At 42.3% G+C, this 24,052-nt stretch overlaps 3 protein-coding genes across 14 annotated transcripts in view; 2 read left to right on the top strand and 1 right to left on the bottom strand.

The window, feature by feature from the left end:
- Positions 1 to 20: 20 nt before the first annotated feature.
- Positions 21 to 2,605, top strand: SLIRP (SRA stem-loop interacting RNA binding protein). 2 transcript variants are annotated; one of them, XM_040701890.2, is made up of 4 exons: positions 21 to 120; positions 257 to 315; positions 1,078 to 1,185; positions 2,347 to 2,605. In XM_040701890.2, the coding sequence occupies exons 1-4, from the start codon at positions 36 to 38 to the stop codon at positions 2,380 to 2,382; spliced, it is 288 nt and encodes a 95-aa protein (XP_040557824.1). In that variant the 5' UTR covers positions 21 to 35; the 3' UTR covers positions 2,383 to 2,605. The 2 variants fall into 2 exon arrangements, with proteins under 2 accessions (XP_040557824.1, XP_001235249.1); XM_001235248.7 differs by having other exon boundaries at positions 2,475 to 2,605.
- SNW1 (SNW domain containing 1) lies at positions 2,535 to 19,595 on the bottom strand. The gene is made up of 14 exons (XM_421294.8): positions 19,542 to 19,595; positions 18,772 to 18,925; positions 16,504 to 16,665; positions 11,191 to 11,286; positions 10,990 to 11,096; positions 10,269 to 10,373; positions 10,106 to 10,175; positions 9,334 to 9,399; positions 7,982 to 8,098; positions 7,505 to 7,646; positions 5,755 to 5,851; positions 4,542 to 4,659; positions 3,385 to 3,548; positions 2,535 to 3,306 (listed from the first exon to the last, which is right to left on the bottom strand). Exons 1-14 carry the CDS (start codon positions 19,553 to 19,555, stop codon positions 3,102 to 3,104), a joined length of 1,617 nt encoding a protein of 538 aa, XP_421294.1. The 5' UTR covers positions 19,556 to 19,595; the 3' UTR covers positions 2,535 to 3,101.
- Positions 19,135 to 24,052, top strand: part of ADCK1 (aarF domain containing kinase 1) — an 83,066-nt gene continuing 78,148 nt past the window's right edge. For 6 of the 11 annotated variants that reach the window (XM_015287404.4, XM_046941777.1, XM_046941780.1 and 3 more), the window contains exon 1: positions 19,135 to 19,240. The gene's annotated coding sequence lies outside the window, so the exon portion shown is untranslated. Of the gene's footprint in view, positions 20,233 to 24,052 lie in introns of all 11 variants that reach the window. The other 5 variants (XM_015287400.4, XM_040701005.2, XM_015287399.4 and 2 more) reach the window with 2 other exon arrangements.

The raw sequence follows: 24,052 nt of genomic DNA on the forward strand, positions 1-24,052 counted from the left end.
GCGGGGCGGGGCGGAGGAGCGGTGCGGTTGACAAGATGGCGGCGGCGCGTGCGGCTGTGCGGCGGTCCCGGCGGATCTTCGACATCTTCGTGGCCGAGGTTCCGTGGACGGTGTCGAGCAGTGAGTGCGCGCCGTCTCCCTCTCTCCCTCCCCACCAGCTCTCGGGGCTGCTGCGGCTCCGTCCCCCATGGCGCAGGGCCCGGAGGCGGGGGTTGAAGCTCCGGGCCGCGTAACCAGGCGTGCGTTTCTCCCGCAGAGGAGCTGAAGGAGTACTTCTCCCAGTTCGGGTCGGTGCAGAGGTGCCAGTTGCCCTTCGTGAGTATCCCCGCAGCCCCCCGGCTCTGCCCTCCTCGAGCGCCGGTTCTCCCGTGCCGCCCCGGGCCCCTCACGGGTAACGTTTGCCTCCGGCTTTGAAAGCCGCGTTGTTGCGGCTTAACCTGGCAGGCGTTAAACGGTCAACGTTGTTTTTCTCATAGAATTAAAACGTAGCGTCAGAGTGGGCACTCTTAAGAAGAAATGCCATCCGTGCTGGAGCTCAGGCAGGGCTGCGGGTTCAGTAAGCTGCGCTGAGCACCACAGTCGTGCAGATGGACAAAGAGACCCGATTGTTGCGCTGCGTTACCGCTGCCTTAAAGGAACTGCCTGCAGGGCTCTGATGCACAGCTCGGCCTAACGGGCAGGTGGGGGAGCAGACCTCACCCTTCCCCCTTTATTGGGGGCTGTCCCTTCAGCCTGGCAACTCAATCAGGCAGCCATTTAAATGACACTTCTGTTGTGACTGACTTAATAGTAGGTAACCACAATTTGAGGCTGCCAGCCCTGCATTAGTCCGGTCTTCCAATATAACTTAAAAATGTAAGAGTCTAACTCTCATTGCTGGACTCAACCTGAGAGGATTCACAGCACCCTCGCAGCTGTCACTGGAAATGCACATTCTGAAGTACGAAGCAGACTTCTGAAACAATTGTACTGATTTCTCTCATTATTTCTCAATCCTTAAATTGGACGTAGATAGAAAGTTTAACAGCCTGTGTAAATACTTCCTACAGTAACCGACTTCTTCCTTTTAACTTAAAGGACAAAGACACAGGCTTTCACAAACGTTACTGCTGGATTAAATTCTCATCTCCAGAAGAGGTTCAGAATGTGCTTCAGAAGGACTCCCACATCCTGGAAGGTGCCAAGGTAACACTGTAACTTCTATAATGCCACACTTATTCAAGTGAGATGAAGCATTTTGTCACTTCAGTATACTTACAGTGTTCCTAATTTTATTTATAGTTATTTATTCCACCATCTCAGCGTGACTACTGAGGGTTGATAACTGTAATAATCATGTCCATACATCCAGATCTTCCATTGTGCTATACTAAAGCAACACAGATGTGGTTCAGGAACTGCTGTACAGCCCTTTCTTTACCTATCTGTAATAAAGCTTTCTGCAGGCAGACTCCAACATCAAATTTGCATTCCAGGGAGAAGGGAGAATATGTCAGAATACAAAGTTAAGCTTTAAGCCAGCAAAAACAAGTGACAGTGCAGTGACAGCTGGAAGCTTACCTCTGGTATAGTCTCTAAATAAGGTGAATTATTAAGGGGATTTTATTGTAGACTTGCATGTGCTTTAGCTGACCTAGCTAAAGAGCAGCCAGCGGGCTGCTGGAGCAGGCATTATCAGTTAATGACTTCAAATACTCAGTATGAATTTGGTCATATTGTTCTGACAAGCAATGTTAAGAGTACAGCCAATCTGCAAGAGACTGCAGGGGGTCATTGCAATATGTTGATTATGGTAAAGCATTTTGTTTAAATGGTTCATACTACAGAAGCCTTTGTTTGTTGTGGTTACCTCACGGTGCCTTACAGCTGACCTGAGAGTCAATAGTGCAGAAGAGAAGCAAAACTTCAGTAGCAATTTCCTGAATTCACTCTTTAAGATGCAATATGCCAGGCAATAGGCTAATACTAGGTAAATTGAGTTGAAAATAACAAAGGACGCTATCCGTAGGCAATTACCAAAATAAGTACTGTGACTACCATGGATGAGTCTTTTGTGCGAGTTCCTCAATTTCTTGGGAACTGCTGCATTTTATTCTTGAAGTTGCAAGATACCCATATTCACTTACCTGCCAGTGAAGCCAAAGACTGTTAACAAGAGGTACAAGAGTGAATATGCTTCTTTTTAGTGAAACAGAAGGCAGTTGTTGTTTTTTAAATAAAAAGGCAAGCCTCTCTAAAAGCAAACTATGAGCATTTCTGCTAATTCCACTTGAAATTCAAAGCTTCTACAATGTGTTTTGCATGACCACAGTCTTATCAGTAAATTCTATTTGACATTCCTTCCAGGAGTCAGCAGCTGTCACTGTTGCTCTCACACATTAACGTCTACGTTCCATACAAATGTTTCAGAAAAATCAGAAATAAAAAGAAGTCAAAGCTTCTTGCCTAACGTGCACAATTTCCATTGTTTTCAGCTCTCTCTCAGACCGCAGCAAGGTAGAAAATACTTCAACCACAGAGAGAATCAACGTGAATGAACTGTGGAAAGAGGCTTTATTTCACTAAATGTAAAGAAACTGAAATAAAGATTATGGAGAAACTGTGAGTATTGGATTTAAAACAGAATCCAGCTGCTTCCCTTCCTTGTTCAAATAAACTATGGAACGACACAGAAACACGGGTAGAAGCTCTCAAGCATCTATTACAGCATGAGACAGTAATTATTTACAGTGGGAGAGCTCGTAACAAATGAAATAAACGCTTCAGCTACTTAATAAAACTGCGGCGGTGGGAAGGGGCTACATTCTTACCCTGAGATGCTGGGCAACAGGGAATTAGCAAAGTCAGAGTACGTGCTGTAGAACAGTTCCCCTGGCAAATATTTCCAAGTGGTCTCCTTTCTTCCACTCTTCATAGGTAGCTGTCCTTCATAGAGGAACTAGTGTGTGGATATGCATCTCCACACAGCACAAGAGTTCTGAACTGCTTCTTTACATGACATCACCCTATATACCTCTCTGATATTAAAAACTCCTTTTTTTTTTTTTAAATGAAGTCCAAGCTTGTAGTCCATTTCTTTGCTACTCGAGGTACAGAGGCACTCACTCCTTCCTCCTCTTTTTGCTCTCATGCTCATGTTCTTTAGGGCGGCTGCTATCAGATGGCCGTTTAGAACCACCATGTTGCTTAGCTTCTTCCAGAAACTTGTCCAAGCCAAAAGGATCCTCCTCAAACTGAACCGGTCCATCTCTGCCTCTTCCTCTGGTGTTACGATCAGAGTTGGAAAATTCTTTGTCAGGAACAAACCTGTGGGAGAAGGCATTATACTCAGGTGTTTGGGACTTCAGAACACTAATTAAGAGTATTCTGTTTTTAGTTTCTTACCTGTTGGTCTTTATTCGAGCCTCCAGATCATCACCATACATATCCTTATCAACATTTTTACTTGGTCTGTAGATGTTTTGAGCCATATCTTTGCCACTTCTCCAAGGTTGGTCATAAACATTATAAATCTCATCCTCTCCTCCAGCAAAGCCACTGTCCATACCCTGTGAAGGAGAAAGATGTACAGCTGTATAATACAAATGAGTGCCAAACTTCAGCTAATTCATTTTAACGTTACATTTATACCTGTCACACAGATATAAAGACATGCTATGATACGATTTACTACTATTTCTATCAAGTTTAAGCTCTTTGTATGCTATGAGTAGTTTTGGGTCTGAGATTACACCATGTTTACAAGCCTCAATCAGGACCACTTCTACTGCCAGAAAGCAGCAGGAAGGACTACAGGCCATTCATACGTAAGAGTAATCCATTGTTTCAGCCTGCCCTGCAAGTACAGCTGCCTACAACAGCCAAGTGCAACCATACAGAAATGCACATTAATCAGAGTTTCTGGCAAATGTGATTTAAGCTGACTCAGCTAAATCACACACAAATTTATGTAAGCTGTGGAAGTAGGAGAGATGCCTGCTTGTTCAGTTTTGATTTGTCAGCTTTCCTTTCTGCCTACAAGTCTTTTGTTACAGGCATGAAAAAGAATGACTGATACACTGCAGGACTATCTTGGGACTTTTAAAAGCCTAATCTCTCTTTTCAATCTCTCAGTAGTAAGGACAAACAGTTCTGTTAACTACTTGTATATTCAGAAGGTTTTTTAATATAAATAGTAATGAGAATGGCAAGTATTTACTTGCTTCTCTTTCAGAGCATGTTTTCCTTATTCAATCAGTACATTTACACAAAAGACGGTGAAGTTACTGCAGCTTGAAGGCAAAATAGCTTTCTTCTCCTACTTTTCTCCCCACAGACCCAATCCACTTTAAACCAGCTATACATTCGGAATATCCCAATGATTGTTGCATCAGCTACGGATTAGGGAGATTAGCAGTTTGCTACCCATTAGGTAGAGATTTCTCAGAGCTCATCCACACCATCCATTAAAACAAGGTCCTCTTTGGACTCTAGCTGTGCCCACTGGAACACGTTTGCTTGTTCTCACAGAACACTACACAACTGTGACAAGGTATTTTTACCTTGCTCTGGTTGAACAGCCTCTGGTCATACTGGACCTCATTAGATGGCCTGGGGTTGGGTACACCGAGCGCGATAACTTCACTGATATCTCTGTTTTCATTTCTCTGCAGCTTTGACCTGAAATAAAAATTCTGAGTTTTATTAAGTCAGATAAACCTTTTTTTCCCCTATATGCTCAGTTGCGACCTGATTCTCTATTAGTTGCTAACCATTTGCCCCACATACCAGATTTTAACTGGTACTGTTTCTCACTAGGTAACATTTAAAATTTGTCTCCTGGCAAAGGAAACATCTGGGAAACTTATGTTCAGGCTAAGCTTGACATTTAAATTTACTTTCCACTATCTGCAATTTATATCAAGCTGATTCGGCCTAAAATGTCATTTATTATTTTTTTTTTTTTTGCACAAGCCAGTGTAATTATATTCTTGAAAGGCTGGGCAATCTAATTTTAAGATATTAGAGATTTTAAGCCTCCAGAAACCATTTGTCCTCAAGAAATCCCAACGGCTCGGGCAAACAAGTTACTTCAGCTTACATTCATAAATCTAAACTCACTTTAAATTTCAAGAAACAGTTTCAAGAAAAATCTACTGATGGTATTTCAGTCTCACTGAAGATACAGGTACCAGCCTCTTTGCTGGGAACATAGTAATAAAGTCTGAATACGCCGAGGATCTGCTAACCAACCAACCAACCCACCCACCCTTTCCTGCCCCTAAAAGAACACAAAAAACCCCACCCAAAACAACAAAAACAACAACAAATAAATAGCTGAAACACCTTCTCTCATCCGGAAAATTCAAAATTTCTTCAGTCAGTCATGTCTGACTGCAGACAGTCTAAGCTTAACTTTCCAAAGACATGGATTCTACAAACAAGTGCTATATTAATGACTAAAACTTACCACAGGTTAGCTCCACGCTTCCTTTCAACTTAAAATACTTATTATACTTTCATTAAGTATTATGACTGCAATCCAACTATTTCCTGCATATAGTCAGCAAAGTTAACAGAGCTTTAAACCCTTATCTCACAGGAACACTACCATACTCTAACTCAGTAATACCATTTCATACCAGCGAGCATCTCCACAAGGTAAAATTCAGGCACCGATGTCAAGGAAGTGAAGAAAGCTGTATGTAATAGCTTCTATAGTGGGGAATGCTGTACTAGTACAGTAATGAAGCAGCTTCTTTGTTTGTGACTCACCTTTTATCAGGAGCTGCTCTGGAGAGATTTCTGTCATGCTGCCTCTCTTTGCGCCGGTCATGTCTTATTTCATCTCTTTCTCTAGCTTCTCCATCCTCTGAACACATGCAAGATTGCTTATTACAGACAGCTACTGAAGTCTGAATTAAGTACAGCACAGGCATTGGCACAGCGATTCAATTCAATATTCATTTCCAAAAGAGAAGTGATCCTTAGCACCATATGTTACTTTTTAAACAAATTGGACACAAGGAGAACAGTAACTTTCTCATGCCTCAAGCAATTAAACTCCTTCACAAGAGGGCTACAGCAGACATACGCAACAACTATGTTTTCTGAACTCTCAAGAGCTCAGAATTCTTGTCCATGTACAAATCAATATCCTAAACACCTGCAGATGATTGCATCATACCCTTTTTTGTGTTACGTGTTGGTATAAAAATGCCATTCAAACGCAGGCATCTTCTAAGCACCTTGAAGAATGTTCTGTGACTCAGTATCACTAAGTTGCTTGTGCTGGAATGGAATGTCCATTTTGATCTCCTGCTCCAAGCAAGATCAATGCTGAAATCAAACCACGTTGCTCTGAGCTTTCCCCTTCAGGTCAGGAAATCCTCCATGGATAGACATTCAACCTGCCTGGACAACCTGTTCCACTGTGTTTTGTCCTCGTGATGAAATTTGTTTCTCCTTGTACACTGTTGGAAGTACCCACTTCAAATTTTAGCCACTATCTCGTTCTTCCTCAGCATGGCTGTTGATCTCTCCATAGGAAGGCTGACATTAGGTTACCACTAAACTCTCTCTCCTGCAGGCAGGACATGCTTCATTCTCTCAGCATCTCACCACGCAGATGCTCCAGCCACCTGGCCATTTTGGTGACCCTCCACTGAACTCGTTCCTGTTCATCAATGTTTGCCTTGAACTGAGTCCCTTAAGTGGACACTATTCCAGAAGCAGTCTAGCAGATGACCAGTAAAGAAAAACAACTATTTCCCTTGTCCTTCTGGCTGTGCTCCTGCTGATGCAGCTTAGTATGCCCCTAGGAATACCGCTGCCAGGGCATGTTGCTATAGCTTTTCTTCAGCATATTGTCTGCTAGAACTCCCAGAGGTGCTTCTCAACAGAGCTGCTCTGCAGCCTGCTAGTTCTTAGCCTGTACTGTTGGAAACAGATCAGTCCATCCCAGCTGCAGTATATGACCATATTCTCCACCTTTAAGTGACATTAAGAGAACTGCTTTGTAAGTTCAGCACCCTGTTCTCTGAAATGTCACTTCAATCAAGACATAAGACAACACAATGGCTATGATTTTGTTAGGTTATTCGATTCTGAGCCTCGTAGCCAAAGCTACCTCTCCTTAAGACCAATTATAACAACATCAGAGACAGAATACTGCGTTTACCATATTTGAAAACTTAAAGATCATTTAGTTCTCATAGACAAAGTCAAAACAAGCCTATTCTGAGAAAGAAATCAGATTAGAACAGTATATGAAAGCCATTACTTTGTACTGATCCAGTCACAGCGATCAATTTCTCAACAATCTCCTTAAACCCGAGGCTGAAATTCAGATCCCCACAAATTAAGCAAACACATTGGCTGTTCAAGAGAAGATGTAAAAACCAGATGTTACATTTATAGTTAACATTGGGTATTTTAATTTCTCAGGTTATTTCTGTATACCTACACTTCAGAGAGTGTAAAAAACCAAACAACCCCACAGTATCTCAGTAACGAAGAAACGTACCTTTTTCAACATGGGTTTTGATCCCTGCTCTTCTTTCTCGTGCTTTCTGGGCCATTTCTCGGAGCTTTTCCTCATGTTTCTCTTTTTCTTTCTGAGCCATTTTCCTTTCCACCTGAGCACGCATCTCCACAGCCTCACGAGCCTGCACACATAAGACCCCTGTTAGCACTTGGGATGCAGCACATCTTCTGTCCTGGACTTAGATGGTAAACGGGGGAAGAACTGAGTCCTATAGCTAAAGTTCAAAACCAGAAAAATACCACAGTTCAAGCTGAGGAACAACAGACATGACCTCCAATAATTTAATTCACACTGAGCCACTGATTCAAACATACTGGGGATAAAAACGTTACGGTAGCCTCGAAGCAGTACAGACCAAAAAGCTATAGCTCTCTCCCAGCTGATTTTCCCAAGGCATTAAACACATCATAAAGGTAAAAACCACATGAAACAGAACAGTTTAAACAACCACCTGACCTTTCTGTCAGCTATATAGAGAGCCTCAGCAAGCTTGGCAAAGTTTTCATTAATGTGAACAGTCTGCAGTCCTCTTCCATCTGCAGCCAGACGCTTATCTAATGGGATGGTGTAACCCTAAAGGGGAGACAGGCAGTTACAGCAGTTAGCAAGGTTTTTAATAGCAATCTTGATTAGATTTATTGGGTAAGAAAACAACAAAAAAATACACTATCACAGAACTCAGCCAATCATTAACTTACCTCCATGGGCCTTCTTTAGATGTACTCCAAATTCACAGCAGGCAACACTAAGCTTCCCTCCAATTCCATCCCCACCCCCAAATCTAGATCACATTATGCCTCCAGGTATGAATGAGAATGAATTTCTGATTAATAAGCTCCGCTTTCTGCTTTAAGAATTCCAGATGACAGCTTTCCTACTCTCTAAGTAGTTTTACCATTTGTATTTAAAACTTGATTTCCCTGATCTGTTTTCAAACCCTACTAAGAGATCAGCTGACTCAAAAATGGAAAACTAAGGGCCAAAGCTGCAAGCAAAAGCAAGAGACACTAGATGCCTGCTGTGCCTTCAGAAGCTGAAATCTGCACGTATCTATAGATATTGTAGGATTCTTTAGATAACTCTACAAAATTTTTGCTTTGGTCTTAGCATCTGTATCCTAAAATTTGATCTACTAATTAGTGTCAGTCCCAGTGATACAGCTGTGTTGGGGTAGGAAAAATAACACCAGTGCATGCAGCTTGTCCTTTCTCCATGTGAAGAGGCTGCCTCACAATAAAAGCTTAAGTTCAAGAACTAGATTGGTCATTACAGCACGTTCTAAGTTCTCCTTTCCCTCTGAACATAGACTTACCCGCTGATAAAACCAAAGGTATAAGATATACCTGTTCAAGAAATAGCCAAGCTAGCCTATGATGAAAATTAATTAGTATAAGAATGCAGGAAGGATAACTTGCTGGAGATTCAGACTGTAGTACTGAAATGTAACATGCTTGGATCTCTAAGAACTTCCCTTTCCTTTTTCAGTTCAGATGACTTTACTGTGTCAGCTCCAGAGACTTTGGTTTTAGGCTCCATGTACAGCACTATTATGGGGATTTTAACTAATACCATTTTTTTCCTTTTCAAGCATATAATCTCAGCCATGTATTCCCAGTTCTATACTGTTATCATTTTGACAACTCTAATGTGCCACAGACAAAAAAACTGCACTGTACAACTGCATATTCTCTGTGCTGGAAGAAACCAGTTTATCTAACTCTAGGTGTTTAAAACCAGTATAGAAATTAATAACATGTCATAAGATCACCTTTCAAGTATCAGACCTTGCTGGTAGACAACTTGATTACCTTTGCATTTTTCCAGTTTGAAATGCATGGAGGAATTTTCCACTCTTGTTGCTCTTTCACAGTCATCTGATTTAAGTGAGAAAACAAAGTAATCTTTAGATTTACAGCAAAAGGAAATACTGCTTTCTTTATCAAATGCAATTGTAGTACCATTGACATTAATGAGCTTCGGGGCACTCACTGCAACAAAAAGCCACCAAAAAAACCCGAAAAACAACAACCGTTCTTAGCAGCAATGAAATGTTCCTGCACAGTATCTTTGCTAACATAGGAAAAAGAAAGTACGGTATAGCTATTTAACTATACTCCTAAACTTTCATCACACAGGTTAGAACTTACAGTCAGGTTGTTAACATTTGAACATTAAATGGCAGTTCAGGTTGTAGGAAACTGAAGAACCTCTACACTTACTTCTGAGAGAATATAATCACTCTCAATACAAAAAGTGCCCCATTGTTTTTCTAAGAGTAGAATGAGTACACCAAGGCTAAAGCCTCAGTCTACTCACCCTTGCCACTGACAACTCCTGCAATGCAAACCTCTGCATGGGAAATCTACTCTACCCTTGATGAATTATGGAGGAGAAGAGGTAACTTCAGAACTGTCCAAATGAAAAAAAATAAAATAAGAGGCTGCACCAGGCACTAAATTTATCACTTAAAATATCACGAGGACAAAGAAGAAAAGGTACACGGAAATGAACTAGATCAATGTAGAATCTGGGATTTCACCTAGAAGCCAGAAGTGAGAAGACAGCTATGATATTTCGTACCTTTCTGCTAGGAGAGTGCATCACAGGTGCTGGAGGAGAAGGTGGTCCGCGTGGAATCTTCTTATTAATTCTGAACAATTAACAAAACAAACGCAATCAGAACATTGTATGGAAATACACTTCAGAATCTTTTATTTGCTACGAAGAAATTCTGAACACCTACTTGAATCTTGGAGGTTCCATGGGGTCTTTCTGCATTTCCACCATCCGAATAACTCTCTGTTTAGCTCCAGAGTTGAAGGCAACACCTTGCTGAGACGGAGTGTACCTGAATTCAAAGAAGTGCTTCAGCTTCTTGCAGGCAGCCAGGTATTTCCTTCCTACCACAGTTTTCCCCTCAGTTCACTGCTCCAACTGCATTTTAACTTTATCCGTACCAGCTAAAGACATTTCCACCGTAAATGCCAGGACCAAGTAACCTCATAAGAACACTTGTCTATACGCAGGTAATCAATTGCACTAGATAGAATGCATCTCCCCAGGGCTCTATTCTCCTGTTTAAGCCTGGATTCACAAAGCTATCAAGAGTACTAGCTTCCTGGTAACTACAAATTCTTTCAACTGAACTTTTTATTTACAGGATGAATCTTGCAACAAACTTTGTTTTAGCTGGAATCTCCAAGTAAGGCATCTATTTCCAGGACTACATCATCTACAGTTCTCCCTGACAAATCTGTTTTTATTGCTAAAGCAGTAAGCCACTAGAAGCACCACTCACGATACACTCAGGCATACTTCAACACGCTTCAAACTCAGTTATCCTCAGCAGGTTAATTCATAACACACAAACTAGCTTTGTAGTACCTCCAGAAGGATAGACTTGAATATCAGGGAATATCCTAACTTTGTATCCAACAACTTAGGCATGCACCTGCACTACACACCGTATGTACTGCGCAGGAGCCAGCTTGTCTGCTGCTCGGACTGGCATAGCGGCCGCAATTTTCTGGGACACCGATTTCTCCAAGGCTGCTCTCGTCTTCTCTGTTATCTGAAGAAGAAAACACCACAGTCTGTATCTCATCGAAACACACAAGACATACAATATACTTCTGTTAAACTAGGCACATCAGTGCATACAACACCTCTCTAATTGTCTCCTCATCTGGTCTTTGCAGTTCAGGATCATCCACATTCATGACTTCTTTTGGCACAAGATCCGTGTATTTGCTGTAAATAATCTAAAAGACAACATATGTTATTAGTGCTGGAAAACAGGAATAAATAGAAGTATTTAAAAATCAATATTTCAGCCCTAGATTAAAGGTTCGGTACTAATTAAAGCTTGTATACAAAACTAGAACAAATGCCTTACAATTACACATTCTTCAGTGACTTCCACAGCACAAGGATACGCTCTTCATCCCAATTTACAGATAAGAATCACAGAGAACCAATCTAACTGAATACAGTTCTGGAAATCACTCTCAGAGCTGGGATTAGGCACAAACTTCTGCTTCCTTTCCCCACATTTTTTCCTTTTTCAGGATCCAAAGCAGACAGAAAATTTGCATTTATGTTTCTGTTTTCAAGGCTTACTTAATTTCATATGTGCCCCTTTTTAGCATTTAGATTCTTTTCATTTCATTCGTACGTTCCTGGAAAATTTGAGAAACACCCTCCACACCTCCCCTTACACAGGTACTTCAGTCTTCATACAGTATGCAGCTGGGTGGCACTGGCTTTGAAGGCCCAATTTGAATTACGTTGAAAGAACATTATTAGATAAGTAGAGGGAAAAAGCGCCATTGTGTTGCATTAATGTTTCACATTTATCCATTACAATAACAGAAAGTCTTCAAAGAGTTAAGTCAGTATACCTATTATTTTAAGCTTATATATAAGTGCACGTCTAACTAGGAAGCTGACCTTCCGCCTCTATGTTAATTCGGCACACAAAAGCCATTTACTGCTTCTCATCCAACACTGCTAACATTTTAATCCTTTAGATTAGTAACAACAGCATTGCAGCATCTCAAAATGAAGGACACCTGAAGAGCAGTGTTTCTCTTTGTAACCCTAAATCCAAACGTCTTGCTGCATGAAGAACCGAGGAGGCTGCACAAACTCTGATTACCCCCGAAGACAAAAGAAAAAAGCCTAAGAGGTTCTCTCAAAACTACCGCATAATGAGGCACAAATGAGCTACACGAACCAGTTAAACCATACAAGATTGTGTGCAAAAGGAAAGCTGAGCAATGTGGAAAAAAAATAAAATAAAATCAGTAACATTGATGAAATTTGCCTGAGAACACCAGACTTGTTTTTTGCCTCCATCAAAATCTGAAAAACTGGTATGACTGCATGCTCTAACCGGAGTCCTTTTTTGAGCTGGTATGGATAGAGAAATGAAAGATGTGGCACTGTGTTGTTCTTCTAGGCATTACCTTACTTTAACATTAACATTCCGAAGTCCTATTGATCCAGGACAGTTTGCTATTCTAATATGCTAATTCCCTATTTTCACATAGGGAATTTAAAAGGAAGCATTGGCCTGAAAAGCAGAACAGCCTTCTAGCTACAAATTCAACGCTCAATTTTTGGTACACAGGCAGCAACCAGAGATCTGCATGCCACGTGCCATGAGAAACAGAACAACTTCACCTAAGTATCTCATGGGAGGATTTAGCCATCAGTCACATTCAGAGTTCCAAAAGACAACGTACAGAGGCAAGCATCTTAACAGCAAGTTCTTAATTTAACACTCAGAACATCTCTCCTCAATACATTTTATTCTATCTATCCAGAGCAGCCCTGTGTAATTCTCATCAATCCCACGTGTTGTCAAGAAGCTACTATTAAGGATGGCAGATCGAATGCCTTCTTCAAAGAACGACCTCTCCATATAGTATAGTCAATATATACTCAAATGGTACAGACCATTTTAGAAGCCATTACAGTTATGTGGTTGGAAGCCCAGCAAACATACTATGGGAAATACAGCAACAAGCTCTCAAACCAAACTGCGCCGAGAAGGCAAATACATTATGAGCAATGAATACTTCTGAGATTATTTTACTTCAATTCACAGCCTCTTAACCTGTCCTGTTGCTGTGACAGGAGTTCCTACAAGCGTCGAAGTGCTCTCTTGTGAATGCTTCAACTGAATTCACAAATAATGAGAGTAAACTGTATATAAGATTTGTCGCTCTTTTCTTCTCCATTAACATCTAAGCCACAGCCTTGGGCCACAAAGATGAAATCCATTTCCTGCACAGAAAAACCATTCTGACCATTAAAAAAAAAAGGTCACAGAACTGATAGTTCAGCTCCTTTACTGACCTAATAAAAACACAGTAAGCAATTATGTCCCTTTTCTCCCCCAGTAAGGAGATGGTGTATCAGCCTCAGCAATGTGTATGTCAATTATCAATGCTCCGAGCACTACTTTAGCCTGACTTTCAACAAGAGCACAGGAAGTACTGGAAGAACTCTCAAGAGCTAACGACACAGCTAGTGCTGAAGGTGCTTCCTCTGGATAAGTGTGGAGCTTCATCCTCAGATATGTAAGGTCATACATCCAGATTCATCAACATTATCCAGCATTTCATATCTAGCAGAATTTCAGACTGACAAGCCTTCTGTTTGGGGAAGGCAATCTCAATCATGTCAGCATTTTTCAAGGAAAATTCTCTGAAGCAACTATTTTTTTAAATATGTAAAGGAACAGATGCAAGAGAGATGAACCCATGCAACAGTACAAACTGCTGACAAGCCACCTACATGCAGGGGCTGGATGATGGAACTGCTGCCTCTACAAGAAGGCAGAATACTAAATTCAACCTCAAACAAGCCATAAATTGTCGTAAAAGCAAAATTTGCTTCTTAACTCAGACCAAACAAGTAACTCACAGAACAGCATCAGAAAATCCTTCTCGTTCCTGGTCGTCTGTTAAGTATCTGTTCCTCTTAAGTCTAAGTATTAGATACTTAATTCAGTATTAGGACTGAAGAAATGTTTGAATTACAGCTGCTGCTCTCAGGATAATAAGAATGTTAGTACGTAATCCTACTGATATGCACTATCCAAAGTTCTACCACACAGAAAACACATTATTCAGCTTATCCCAGATCACTGAAGAACAGTTCCCTATGACATATTTACTAATACTTTATCAGGTCTTTCGCAAAACAAAATCAAGCAATGGCACTTCTGCTACTTGCAGTGAAACTGTTTCAAATATGGTATTTTCCTGCAACTTTACTCCTCCCTGAATCACAGCAACTCATCCTTAATCTCAGCATTTCCATCCAGCTGGGTGCAGTTAGAATTAAACTGCTCCAGAAGTAAGAGCAGAGGGAAAGAAGCCAGGAAAGCCAGTTGTAGTCCAGCTGCTACCAGAGCCCATTTTTGGAAAAGCTACTCAGCTCTGCCACACTAATAAGTATGGCCACAAAATGAGAACATGCCTGCTTCCTTATACAAGTCTAACAGATGAGTTATTTAATGAATGCTGGTGCAGAACTTCATGGAACTGATATGACAAACGTTAACAGCATGACGATAAACTTACTACAACTCTCCTAGTTTTTCAATAGCACTTATCAAGCTCTTCTAAGCTTTTATGTGACGTTCTTTAGCAGATGAAAGCAGTGCTGGAGACACACTTCTCTGAAGACCTGTTCTTTACAGTATTTCCCTAATTCTGAACCAAATAAGGCACAGCAGCAGATTGGTCGTCTTTTTCCTCCCTGAAGTTTATTATAATTTCTAATATTTTTTCAAATATATTTAGATGCTGACATTCAAACCTAAACAAGCTTATTATATGAAAATTAAATCTGATCCTATAAGTGAATCTGTATCTCTGACAAAGCTGTAAGGATTTTGGGTTTAACTATACTTTTTTCCCCCCCTTTTTATTTGTCCTAAAGCTTTCCCCCTAAAACAGGTATGACTGTTACTTCCCATCTACTCTTCTTCTCCAAATTATTTCTTTTCCATTTTGGGATAAGTAACATTTCTATTTATCAAGTATTCAATGTCACAAAATTCTCTGTGATTAATATTTTAGCATCCTTCTCCTGACAAATATTTCAAGATGCTACATAAAGTCTGATTAAAACCCAGTGTAAGTCCCCTCAGTATTTAGTTTCTGCTTTCTCTCAGACTGCCCCCCATCCATAAGATGTACAGTTTGACTGATTGGAACTTTTGTCTTTCTCCAAAGGTGCTGCAGTAAGTTAAGATGCATGAGATGAGGATATACAACTTGTAACACTTTCAGCACTCAGCTGAAAATTAGTTAAACATGAAATCCTATTGGCATTAAGTCCCTGCAACTTCAGCAACTGTAGGATCAATTTAAAACAACAAAAGCCCATTACAATCAAAGAATTCCACTGATGTTCTTTGAATGCTTGCCCTATTTTGTTTGTGAGACAGTGCTCACCTTCTGTTTTTCTGTTAAGCTACCTTCCTCTCCTTGCTCATTAGCATTAAGAGGCACATTACAGACCCATAAGCTTTTCAAGACAATCTAAGTTAAGGATGAGAAACTGAAATATTACCTGGAAAACAACTATGCACATCTATCAACTACAATAATCACCATGTTTTTGTTCATTTGAGCTGCCCTATTCCTTACGGGAGATGCTCCCTATAGCAAGGGGCTCAAGCATTTGGTCACACCTTATTTCCAGCCACCAGTAAAAAAAACTTGAAGCTTTAATGTAGTCCACTTTGTTGTATTTGTAAAAGCAGAAATAAAATACGTCACAAAAGGAACTTGGAGGACCCAAGCAAATTGCTTCATCAACGCTAGTTTGAATTGCACAAGACAAAATACAACCTCTTTGTTTTTAGAAAGACAACTGCAGATGGGAAATGCAAGTTGGATCCCATTGAAGTCAGTGAAATCACTGAACTTAACACAAAGATTTTTACTATATAAACACCAGCAATACATTATGCTGCAACTTATTTAGAAAAAAAAAAGAATAAAACAAGCAGGCAGGAGTTTCAAGTACTAAATTAGTAAAACACAAGATGCATTTCAGCATTCTGAAAGCTAAACTGTTTTCTGACTTTTCAGCCCCTTTTCTTTCCACACTGAAATAAGGCTATCTGTGGCCAGGCCTGCTTTCAATTTCTTGCCTTCACGGGAAAGCCCTCTAATGAAAGCTGTTACGCCATCAATTAAGTTTTCCTTAGAGACTCTCATCATTTCTATCTCATCTTTTTAATTGCAAAACAGGATCACACGTGTGGCAACAAAATTCTTGCTCTTTCTATCCTCCTGGTCTAAGTGCTCACATCTGTCTGACATCATTTCAGCTCTTAAAGAAAAAAAAGAGGTAATTCATTTGTCTAACGTCAAACCAAAGACTACAAGTATATGCAACATGTAACTTCTCCAGCTATGTGTCACAGTCTACACTTTGGAAATAAGTATTACCTTGTCCTTTGATTGTCCTTGTCGAGCAATTGCGTCGTATTTTATTTTTCCTTCTGCATCCACCTGAACAGCCAAAGCATTGGACATTTTTTTCTTTCGGCCCATATCCAATGGATATTGAGCCACGTGAATCTCTGGAAAAGCACCTCCATCTCCAAAATCCTATAACAAAAAAAAAAGGTAGAGAATGAGTGAAAGACAAAAACGTGGTATAACCACAGAATCATATAATGGGTAGGTTGGAAGGGCCCCCAAGGATCAAGTTCCAACCCACAGGCAGGGCCACCATCCTCCAGATGCGGTACTAGACCAGGTCATAACATCTGCATGGGTGGGAAATTGAACAAAGCAGTGGATTGATTTTAACAAAATGAAACACTGCTAAAATGCTCCAGCAGCACTACTGTTCTACCTCGTAATAGAACAGCTGACTAGAGCTTACACCTGCAAAATGGAAATACAAAGACATCCTGCAGGAAACTGTCTAGAATTATTCCTTACACAGAGAAATTGCTTCTATCACTAGCTAGGACATGCAGGCGCTACAGCATGACAGGCAGTAAATGATCAAGCATTTAATTCACATGCAAGTTATTAATTAGAACTTCTAGAATTTATCTCCTGCAATAAAGCAACTGCTGAAATACGCTAAAATTAACCACTAGAGATTTACATCATAAAATTGCTATTCTTGTAATTTTAGTTATCCTATCATAATTATGGGAAGAAATTGACAAAGCTTTCCAACACTCTCAAACCTGCAGCTCATAGCTTTACAACAGCACGAATGCCAAGCTATCAATTTCCTTGTTTTGACACGCGACTTGAAAACTGGACAAGCAACCAATAGCTTAGTGATCTTAACAGTTTACTTTTCCTCTTGTTCAACTTCTTGCTGTAAAACAATTTAAGGAGCAGAATAAATTAAAGAAGTCTTGAAGCAGACCATCCTGACTCAGTAACGCTGAAGATGCAAACAGAATTGGCACACAATGGTTAAACGAAGTTCAGCCTATGGTTTCCAAAGCAGTTCTCTGGAGGAAGCATTTTCTCCAAGCAACACTATTGTCTCCTTTCACCCTGCTGCAATGGCTTTGATTTTGACAGCAAACCAGATCAAGGAGAAAGGATGGCTGTCTTGGGTAGATTGATCCCCCACATATTCACCACGAGACCAAACAGTTAACACCACTGCAACAGACAGCACGGGCTGAGACTGGAACAAGCGGGCAAAACACTTCTTTCCACAGCAACATATGCTCACGCTACCCTCAGGCGACCACTGAAATTCAACTTCAGTTGTTTAAAGTGTTCCACTGGATGCCCCACATTCAACAGTTCACTACAGAATCAATGCTAAAGTATAATCCGGTACAAAATTCAGCCATCCCTCAGATTTTTCTACATGGCCAAATCTATTAAGAATAGATGCTGCTTTTCAATTATGGCATTCTTGGATAACCAGATAAAGACTACACTTTGCAAGCAATTACTATTCTTTAAGAATTTGCTTTTGTCTATGAGTCGAAAAGGGAAGTCTCTAGCAGTCCTGAGATGTGCAGCCCAGGGACACTGGAAATTGAACTAACTTAAGTTTTGTCCCCCCCCCCAACATTTAGAACAAGAAGTCAAACAGTAGCTTTAGTAATGAGCAGCGTAAGGAGGAAACTGAACTATACATTTTAATACCACGTCCTTTATTAAATGCTGAAATTCTATAAAAATATTTCATTTTAGAGAACCAGTGGAACTACTGCTTTAAGTCACCTTACCCAGCACTCCCACATCTAACATGCTTCTCTCCCTTACCCTCCCAACAGCAGTTGCTACCCTAAGAACATAGTACACATGAGGAGCATTCTCTTCTCTGCTATGCAACTGTTCACTTATTCCACCTGTAATGTGGATACGTATTTAACAAGTAATGATAGAGGGTCAGTATGGGTGTCATTCTTAAAGGGTCACTACATTCACGGACCTTAAATAGTAAGGACCACACCTATTTCCATGTTACCACGTGACAACCACTGAAGACAACAAACTCTAAAATTTGCTGTCTACCACCAAACTTTTAAAGTAACTGTGTGAATTGGATCAACTTCCTCTAAACAAAGAATGCATTAGTCTGGATGGAAATTCTGCGTGCAGACCTGCACAATTCTCTGTGAGAATCTCAAGAAACTTAATGGTTTATCTCTACTCTGAAAAAGCACACTTTCATCCCTGTTAACATAGATGCACAAACATGGTGAGAGTTTAAACACCTACCTCTAATGTCCGTGGTATCCATCCTTTCCGATAGCCGTACGGGGGAGGCTCCCTTCGCGACGAGACCAGAGCAGTCTGCCTGGATCTCTGAGCCCTTGCTCTTTCTTCTAGCTCTAGCTGGTCTTGGGACAGCTGGGTTGGAGCCGGCAAAAAACTGCACATCCACAGACAGCCACCAAAAAAAAAGACACATAGAAAGATAACTCTTAACCAGGTGAATTCCCGCAGACAAACCTGCGAGAAGTTCTCCCCAATCAGACACCTCCGGGCCAAAGTCACAAAGCCAAACTCCCACGTCCCAACCCGGCACGGCGCAGCTCGCGCACGGCACGCCGCCCTCCCCCACACACCCAGGAAGCGTTCACCTCACAGGTCGGTTCGGCTGGGCAGGCCGCGGAGCCGCGCTCCCGGGGCAGCAGCTCGTAACAAAAGCCTCGCTCACGGAAAAGAAAACCCGAAAAGAGAGCAGGTACCCCACCCGCCCTAATCCTTTCCCTCAGGAAACGCGCGGAGGCCCCCCCGAAGCACGCAGCGGTGCAGAGGCCCCGTCCCGCTCTAGGCCGCACAAAGCGGGCAGCGCAGGCAGCTCCCGCAGGCCCGGCCCTCACCGCCCCGCGGCACGGCCCGCTCAGCGGCCGCGGGTCCGCATCCAGGAGAGGCCGCTCGCCAGGCCGCGCACCCAGCGCTTCTTCCCCGAGCGCCGGCAGCGCCTCATCACCGCAACCGGGACGGCGCGGGAGGCCGGGGGAAGCAAAGCGGGAGAGACGCACCTGGTGAGCGCCATTTTGCCGCCTCCTACTCGGAGTTGGGCCGCGGGGCGGGGGAGGGACGCGCGCCGCAGACGCGCATGCGCCGCAGCGAGCAGCTGGGAGTTGTAGTCAGGGAAACGTCACGCTGGGAACGGGCGCGGCCTCCCGCCGAGAGCGCGGTGGCTGCTGGGAGGTGCGTGTGTGGAGCGCGGCTGTCCGCGGCCGCCGCTTTGCGTTGCCTCCGGGAGGTGCGCGGCGCCTCGTGGAGCCTCCGGGCTGGCGAAGCTGCGGGGTCCTCTGGGTTATGTGGTCCGAGCCCTGATCCATCACGGTCACCCGGAGCAGGCAGTCCTGCGCCACGTCCCGGCGGCATTTGAAGATCTGCATTGAGCAGAGCCCGGTGGGCAGCCCGTGCCGGCGCTCTGCCGCGCGCACAGTGAAATAGTGTTCCCCAGTCCTCAGATGGAACGTCCCGTGTGCCAGTTTGTGCCCGCTGCCTGCTGGCCTGCAGCCCGCATTCACCCTCCAGAGCTTGTAAGAAGGGGGGTAAGGAGTTCCTGCTGCAGTCCTGTGCCGAAGCGCTCATCATCTCGGCTGGGAGTTGGGTTTGGGGTTTGTACTTTGGTGGCAGCAGCTCTGTCATCGTCTCTGTGAGTGACAGACGTCGCCTTCTCTCCAGGACAGCTGGCCTCTCAGGAGCTCTTCAGACAAAGTGAGGATACGGGGCTTTGACGTATATCATTTATCAATAATTGTCACGAGCAAAGCTCATCTGCCATCTCTCCTACCTTTTCCTGTCAGTCATTTAGCAGCAGAATCGCTGTTGTCTCACAGTACTGCTCCTGGTCAGGGGCCCTTTCCCTGTTCCTATCTGGAGTTGAGGAATGACTTAATCTCCCTCCTGCCTTCCTACTTCTTCCTGTGCTGTGATGCATCATCTACCGCTGTGTGGTAAATACACGGCTTTGGGGGCTATTCTGCAGCACAACCTGTAAAGCAGACACCAGTGTGGGTCACAGAACGTGGGCAGTGTGCTGCTGCTCCTGTGCTGGTTTCCTCAGTGTCACAGCTGTGTGGTTGCCATCTCCATGCAGACAGTAGGCCGTTTGTGTTTGCAGCTCTTTATAGCTGCCTTGGCCATAAGCAGCACCAGTTCCTTTCAACACTTTATTTCACTCAAACCTGCTTCTTTATGTGGTTTAGTGTTGATGTGCAGATTGGCTACTGCAGAGTTTGCGTGTACGTGGGGTGCATAGCACAGTATAGACTGGACCGTATGGTGTGATGAGGCTGCATGGGCTTATCCAAAACCCTATGGCTCTGTGAACTCATCTCTGTCTGTATTTTAGGCACGTGCTGCTAATCCTGCTGTGGATAACTTGTCCTTGCACTGCATTACCTATTGCGTGTCAAGACTAGAAAACGCTGATGTAAATGGTTTAATTGGACAAAAATGTTTACTGAAATATATATATTTTTGAGAGATTATGAAGTCAATGTGGGAAGTTTGGAAAATCTGAATGTTTTTCAACATTTTCAAAATGGAACTTTCCAACTTTGGTTTAAAGCAGCATTTTTTGGAAGCGGGTAAATTCTTAAAACCAGGCTGTTTACTTTAAGATCTAATATCACATCGTGCAAAGTGTTGTATCAGAAAGTAGGAGTGGAGGTTAAGTATGGAATGTGTTGTCCTGGAAAACAGGAAATCAGAGAAATTCAAATGAGAAAATAGGCAGAAACGCTTAACAAAGAGAATGATTAAACTTTGGAAAACTGTGGAAAGTGTTTATTTCTTTATCCTTTCTTACCTTCCAATCAAAGCTGAAAGCATTCTGGAAAGAGATGCTTTCAGTATTACAAGATCTCCTTTGGGCAAGCCTGGGGTCTAGGGGCCTGGACATGAACAGCCAGGTGAAACAACTTGTCCCACAGCATATGCAGCGTCAGGCAAGAGAAGTTAATACTCTCCCCCAGCTCTGTGAGCTGATCATTTCCATGCACCTTCATGTATCCCCTAGTTCTGGGCTTTGTGTGCAGCAGACTTAGTTGTGATTCAGAGAAGCCAGCTCTGGCGGTTTCTTCTTTGCTAAGAAGACACATTAAGCAAGGAATGGATTTGAGGTCCTTAAACCCATTTTCCCAAATATACATATCCCTAGGAAAGAAAGATTAACTCATTTTTGTTTTACCATCATCTTTTCTGCTTAGCATTTCTGGGCAGGAATGCTATCAGACCTCCACGTGCATTAATTTCCACAAGTTCACCAAAATAATCTTCTGTACGGTGAAGAAAGTGTTCAGACACTTCATCCTTGGCTTGGCTGTCAGTGGGGACATTTTTAGTTTTGTGTGAATACCACAGCTGGTTTTGAGAACACTTCCTTTAATGTGTATTTCTGGTGCATTCCAAGGAGTCTTTTGGGGTAGATTTAGGCTGTTAAATCCTCTCCATCTTTTTTTTATCTACTTCAGCACTTTCCACATTTGCAAATGCAGAATTAAATGGCTCATGAAATATCTTGTAACAAATGAAGATGACAATACAAAGTAATGGAATAAGCTATTGCTAATATCAGATACCTGTATGCCTAATAGTCACTGTGCATTGTGGAATAAAAATGATCAAAATAAATGGCACTTCTTAACTCAAGGGATAAATTATGCCACAGGTAAGATGCTAAACAGTGAGAAAGAAGAGATTTATCTAGATGGAAAAGTTCAGCAACATCAGCAACCCCTGCTCTTCACGTTCTCTTTGGGGTTACAGGCAGTATTCAGAAGGAATAATTATAGCTGGGGGAAAAAGCTCAGAAGGTCTATTTAGATTAGTGCTTTTGGAGGAATCTTTAAATTCTTCAAGCCGTGTCTGTATTATCTGGAATGACTTAAAGGGAGACTGGTTTGATTTCTAATATTCATTATAATTTTTAGAAGAGTACAATTTTGCAGATAGGCAAAAATCATCTCAGATGCTTCTGTAACACCTTTCTGTTACTATGGTGTTTTGTAAACTTGGTTATGCATTCCACTCACAGCTAATTAATATCTTCTTTGGACAGAGGATGTGGTGGCCCGCTGAAACTTCCCAGCATCTTTAGAAAGCAAAGTCAAGGGGAATTTTTTTGCCAGCAGAAATTGTAAGAGAGGGGTATGGAGGTGGAGTGCAATTGTCTGAACTGATATTGGGCAACAGTGTCGAGCAAAGGCTTTGATTCTTGCAGAGAGGGATAAAAAAGTAATACAAGTGGATTTTGCAGCTCACATAAAGCACTGCTCTCCAAGCAGCACATCTCTTTCTGTTGTCATGTTCAGACAACTTTCGTTACTGACTTGCATGAGCTGCATGACCTGGGGCGATGGGCATTTTTATCTTGAGAGATGTCTCATCCCAATATTGGCCCTGTACAGTATAATCTGAAAGAGGACTGTAACCTAAAATTGGATGGCTCCCAGAGTCAGCTCTGTGCATTCCACTGCTGAAACAAAGGCAAAATCTGTCAGTGCCCATTTAAAACTGGACCAAGGACGTGGGTGGGTTTGGCCCTGCAGGAGGCCTGTGGGAGTACATTACATTATTTTCTGGAGTTAGCTTTAGGTAGGTCATTCTGCTTTCTGCCTTCCATGCTGCTCTGCACATCTATCAAGCCTTTTGCAGGGGTATTTGTTGTTCATCTTCTGGTAACCTAAACTAACCAGAGAAGATTCAGAAGATGTTTCAGAAGTAGAGATCTCTAGCAGCAGAGATGTTGCTAGCCAGATCTTTGGCATGTATGGATTGGCACTGCTGCACTGACTTGTTTATAGATGAACTCGTTTATAGCAGAGCATGGATCTGCCTCAACATTTTACTGGTACCCATCCATAGAATGGCAGGACAGCTCAGACAAGCGAAGAAGGGCCTGCCAGGCCATGCTTTTCTTCTCACTCTGCTGGTAGCAGTCTCTCCCTGTACCGTGTAACACCCTGTTAAATTCGTTCTCTGGGTCTACAAAGTCATAGGATCTCTTGCTTTCTGGGATTGTTTCAGTCTCTTCCTGTGCCTTCTCTCCTCTTCCGTATATGATAAATGTTAGGTGTCGGTGAGACTGTCCATGTAGCTTTCTGCACTTTTCATCGTAGGAAATCTAGACAAGAGGTTGATTCTCAGCAGTGAAGGCTGGTCCTCTGCTCAGGCAATCTCATCGCTCTGCCCAGTCCAGTGCTGGGACAGAGAGGCCCGAGGCTTTGTGTATGGTTCAGCATTTCATAAGACGCACACCTGGGATGCAAAAAAAAAAAAAGAAGGAAACACTATTCACTTTTCATCTGCCACAGCAATTTGGGGTAATCTGAGATTTAATTTATTCACCAGCTGAAAGGGAAGCGGAAATCAAGCCAGCATCTTTCTTTTGAGCCAGGCTCTTTCTTGAGTACCCTGTGGAGGCTCACACAAAAGAGCTCTGATCACTCTAACTAGGTGCTTGTTCTAATTATAGAAAGATTGAGCATTGCTTACAAAATTGCCCACTGCACTTCAGCACATGGCATTGTTA

Source organism: Gallus gallus, chromosome 5, assembly GCF_016699485.2.
Source record: "Gallus gallus isolate bGalGal1 chromosome 5, bGalGal1.mat.broiler.GRCg7b, whole genome shotgun sequence".
NCBI lineage: Eukaryota > Metazoa > Chordata > Aves > Galliformes > Phasianidae > Gallus > Gallus gallus.

What these genes read in the sequence shown, in the direction of transcription:
- SNW1 (XM_421294.8), bottom strand. An exon ending in GCTCCTGCGCAGTACATACG is followed by an intron (nt 10,374 to 10,989) that starts GTGTGTAGTGCA and finishes CTTTGAATTCAG; the next exon opens with GTACACTCCGTCTCAGCAAG. An exon ending in TCTATATAGCTGACAGAAAG is followed by an intron (nt 7,647 to 7,981) that starts GTCAGGTGGTTG and finishes TTATGTGTGCAG; the next exon opens with GCTCGTGAGGCTGTGGAGAT.
- SLIRP (XM_001235248.7), top strand. Translation starts at nt 36, where the DNA reads ATGGCGGCGGCGCGTGCGGCTGTGCGGCGGTCCCGGCGGATCTTCGAC. An exon ending in TCCGTGGACGGTGTCGAGCA is followed by an intron (nt 121 to 256) that starts GTGAGTGCGCGC and finishes TTTCTCCCGCAG; the next exon opens with AGGAGCTGAAGGAGTACTTC. An exon ending in AGAGGTGCCAGTTGCCCTTC is followed by an intron (nt 316 to 1,077) that starts GTGAGTATCCCC and finishes TTTAACTTAAAG; the next exon opens with GACAAAGACACAGGCTTTCA.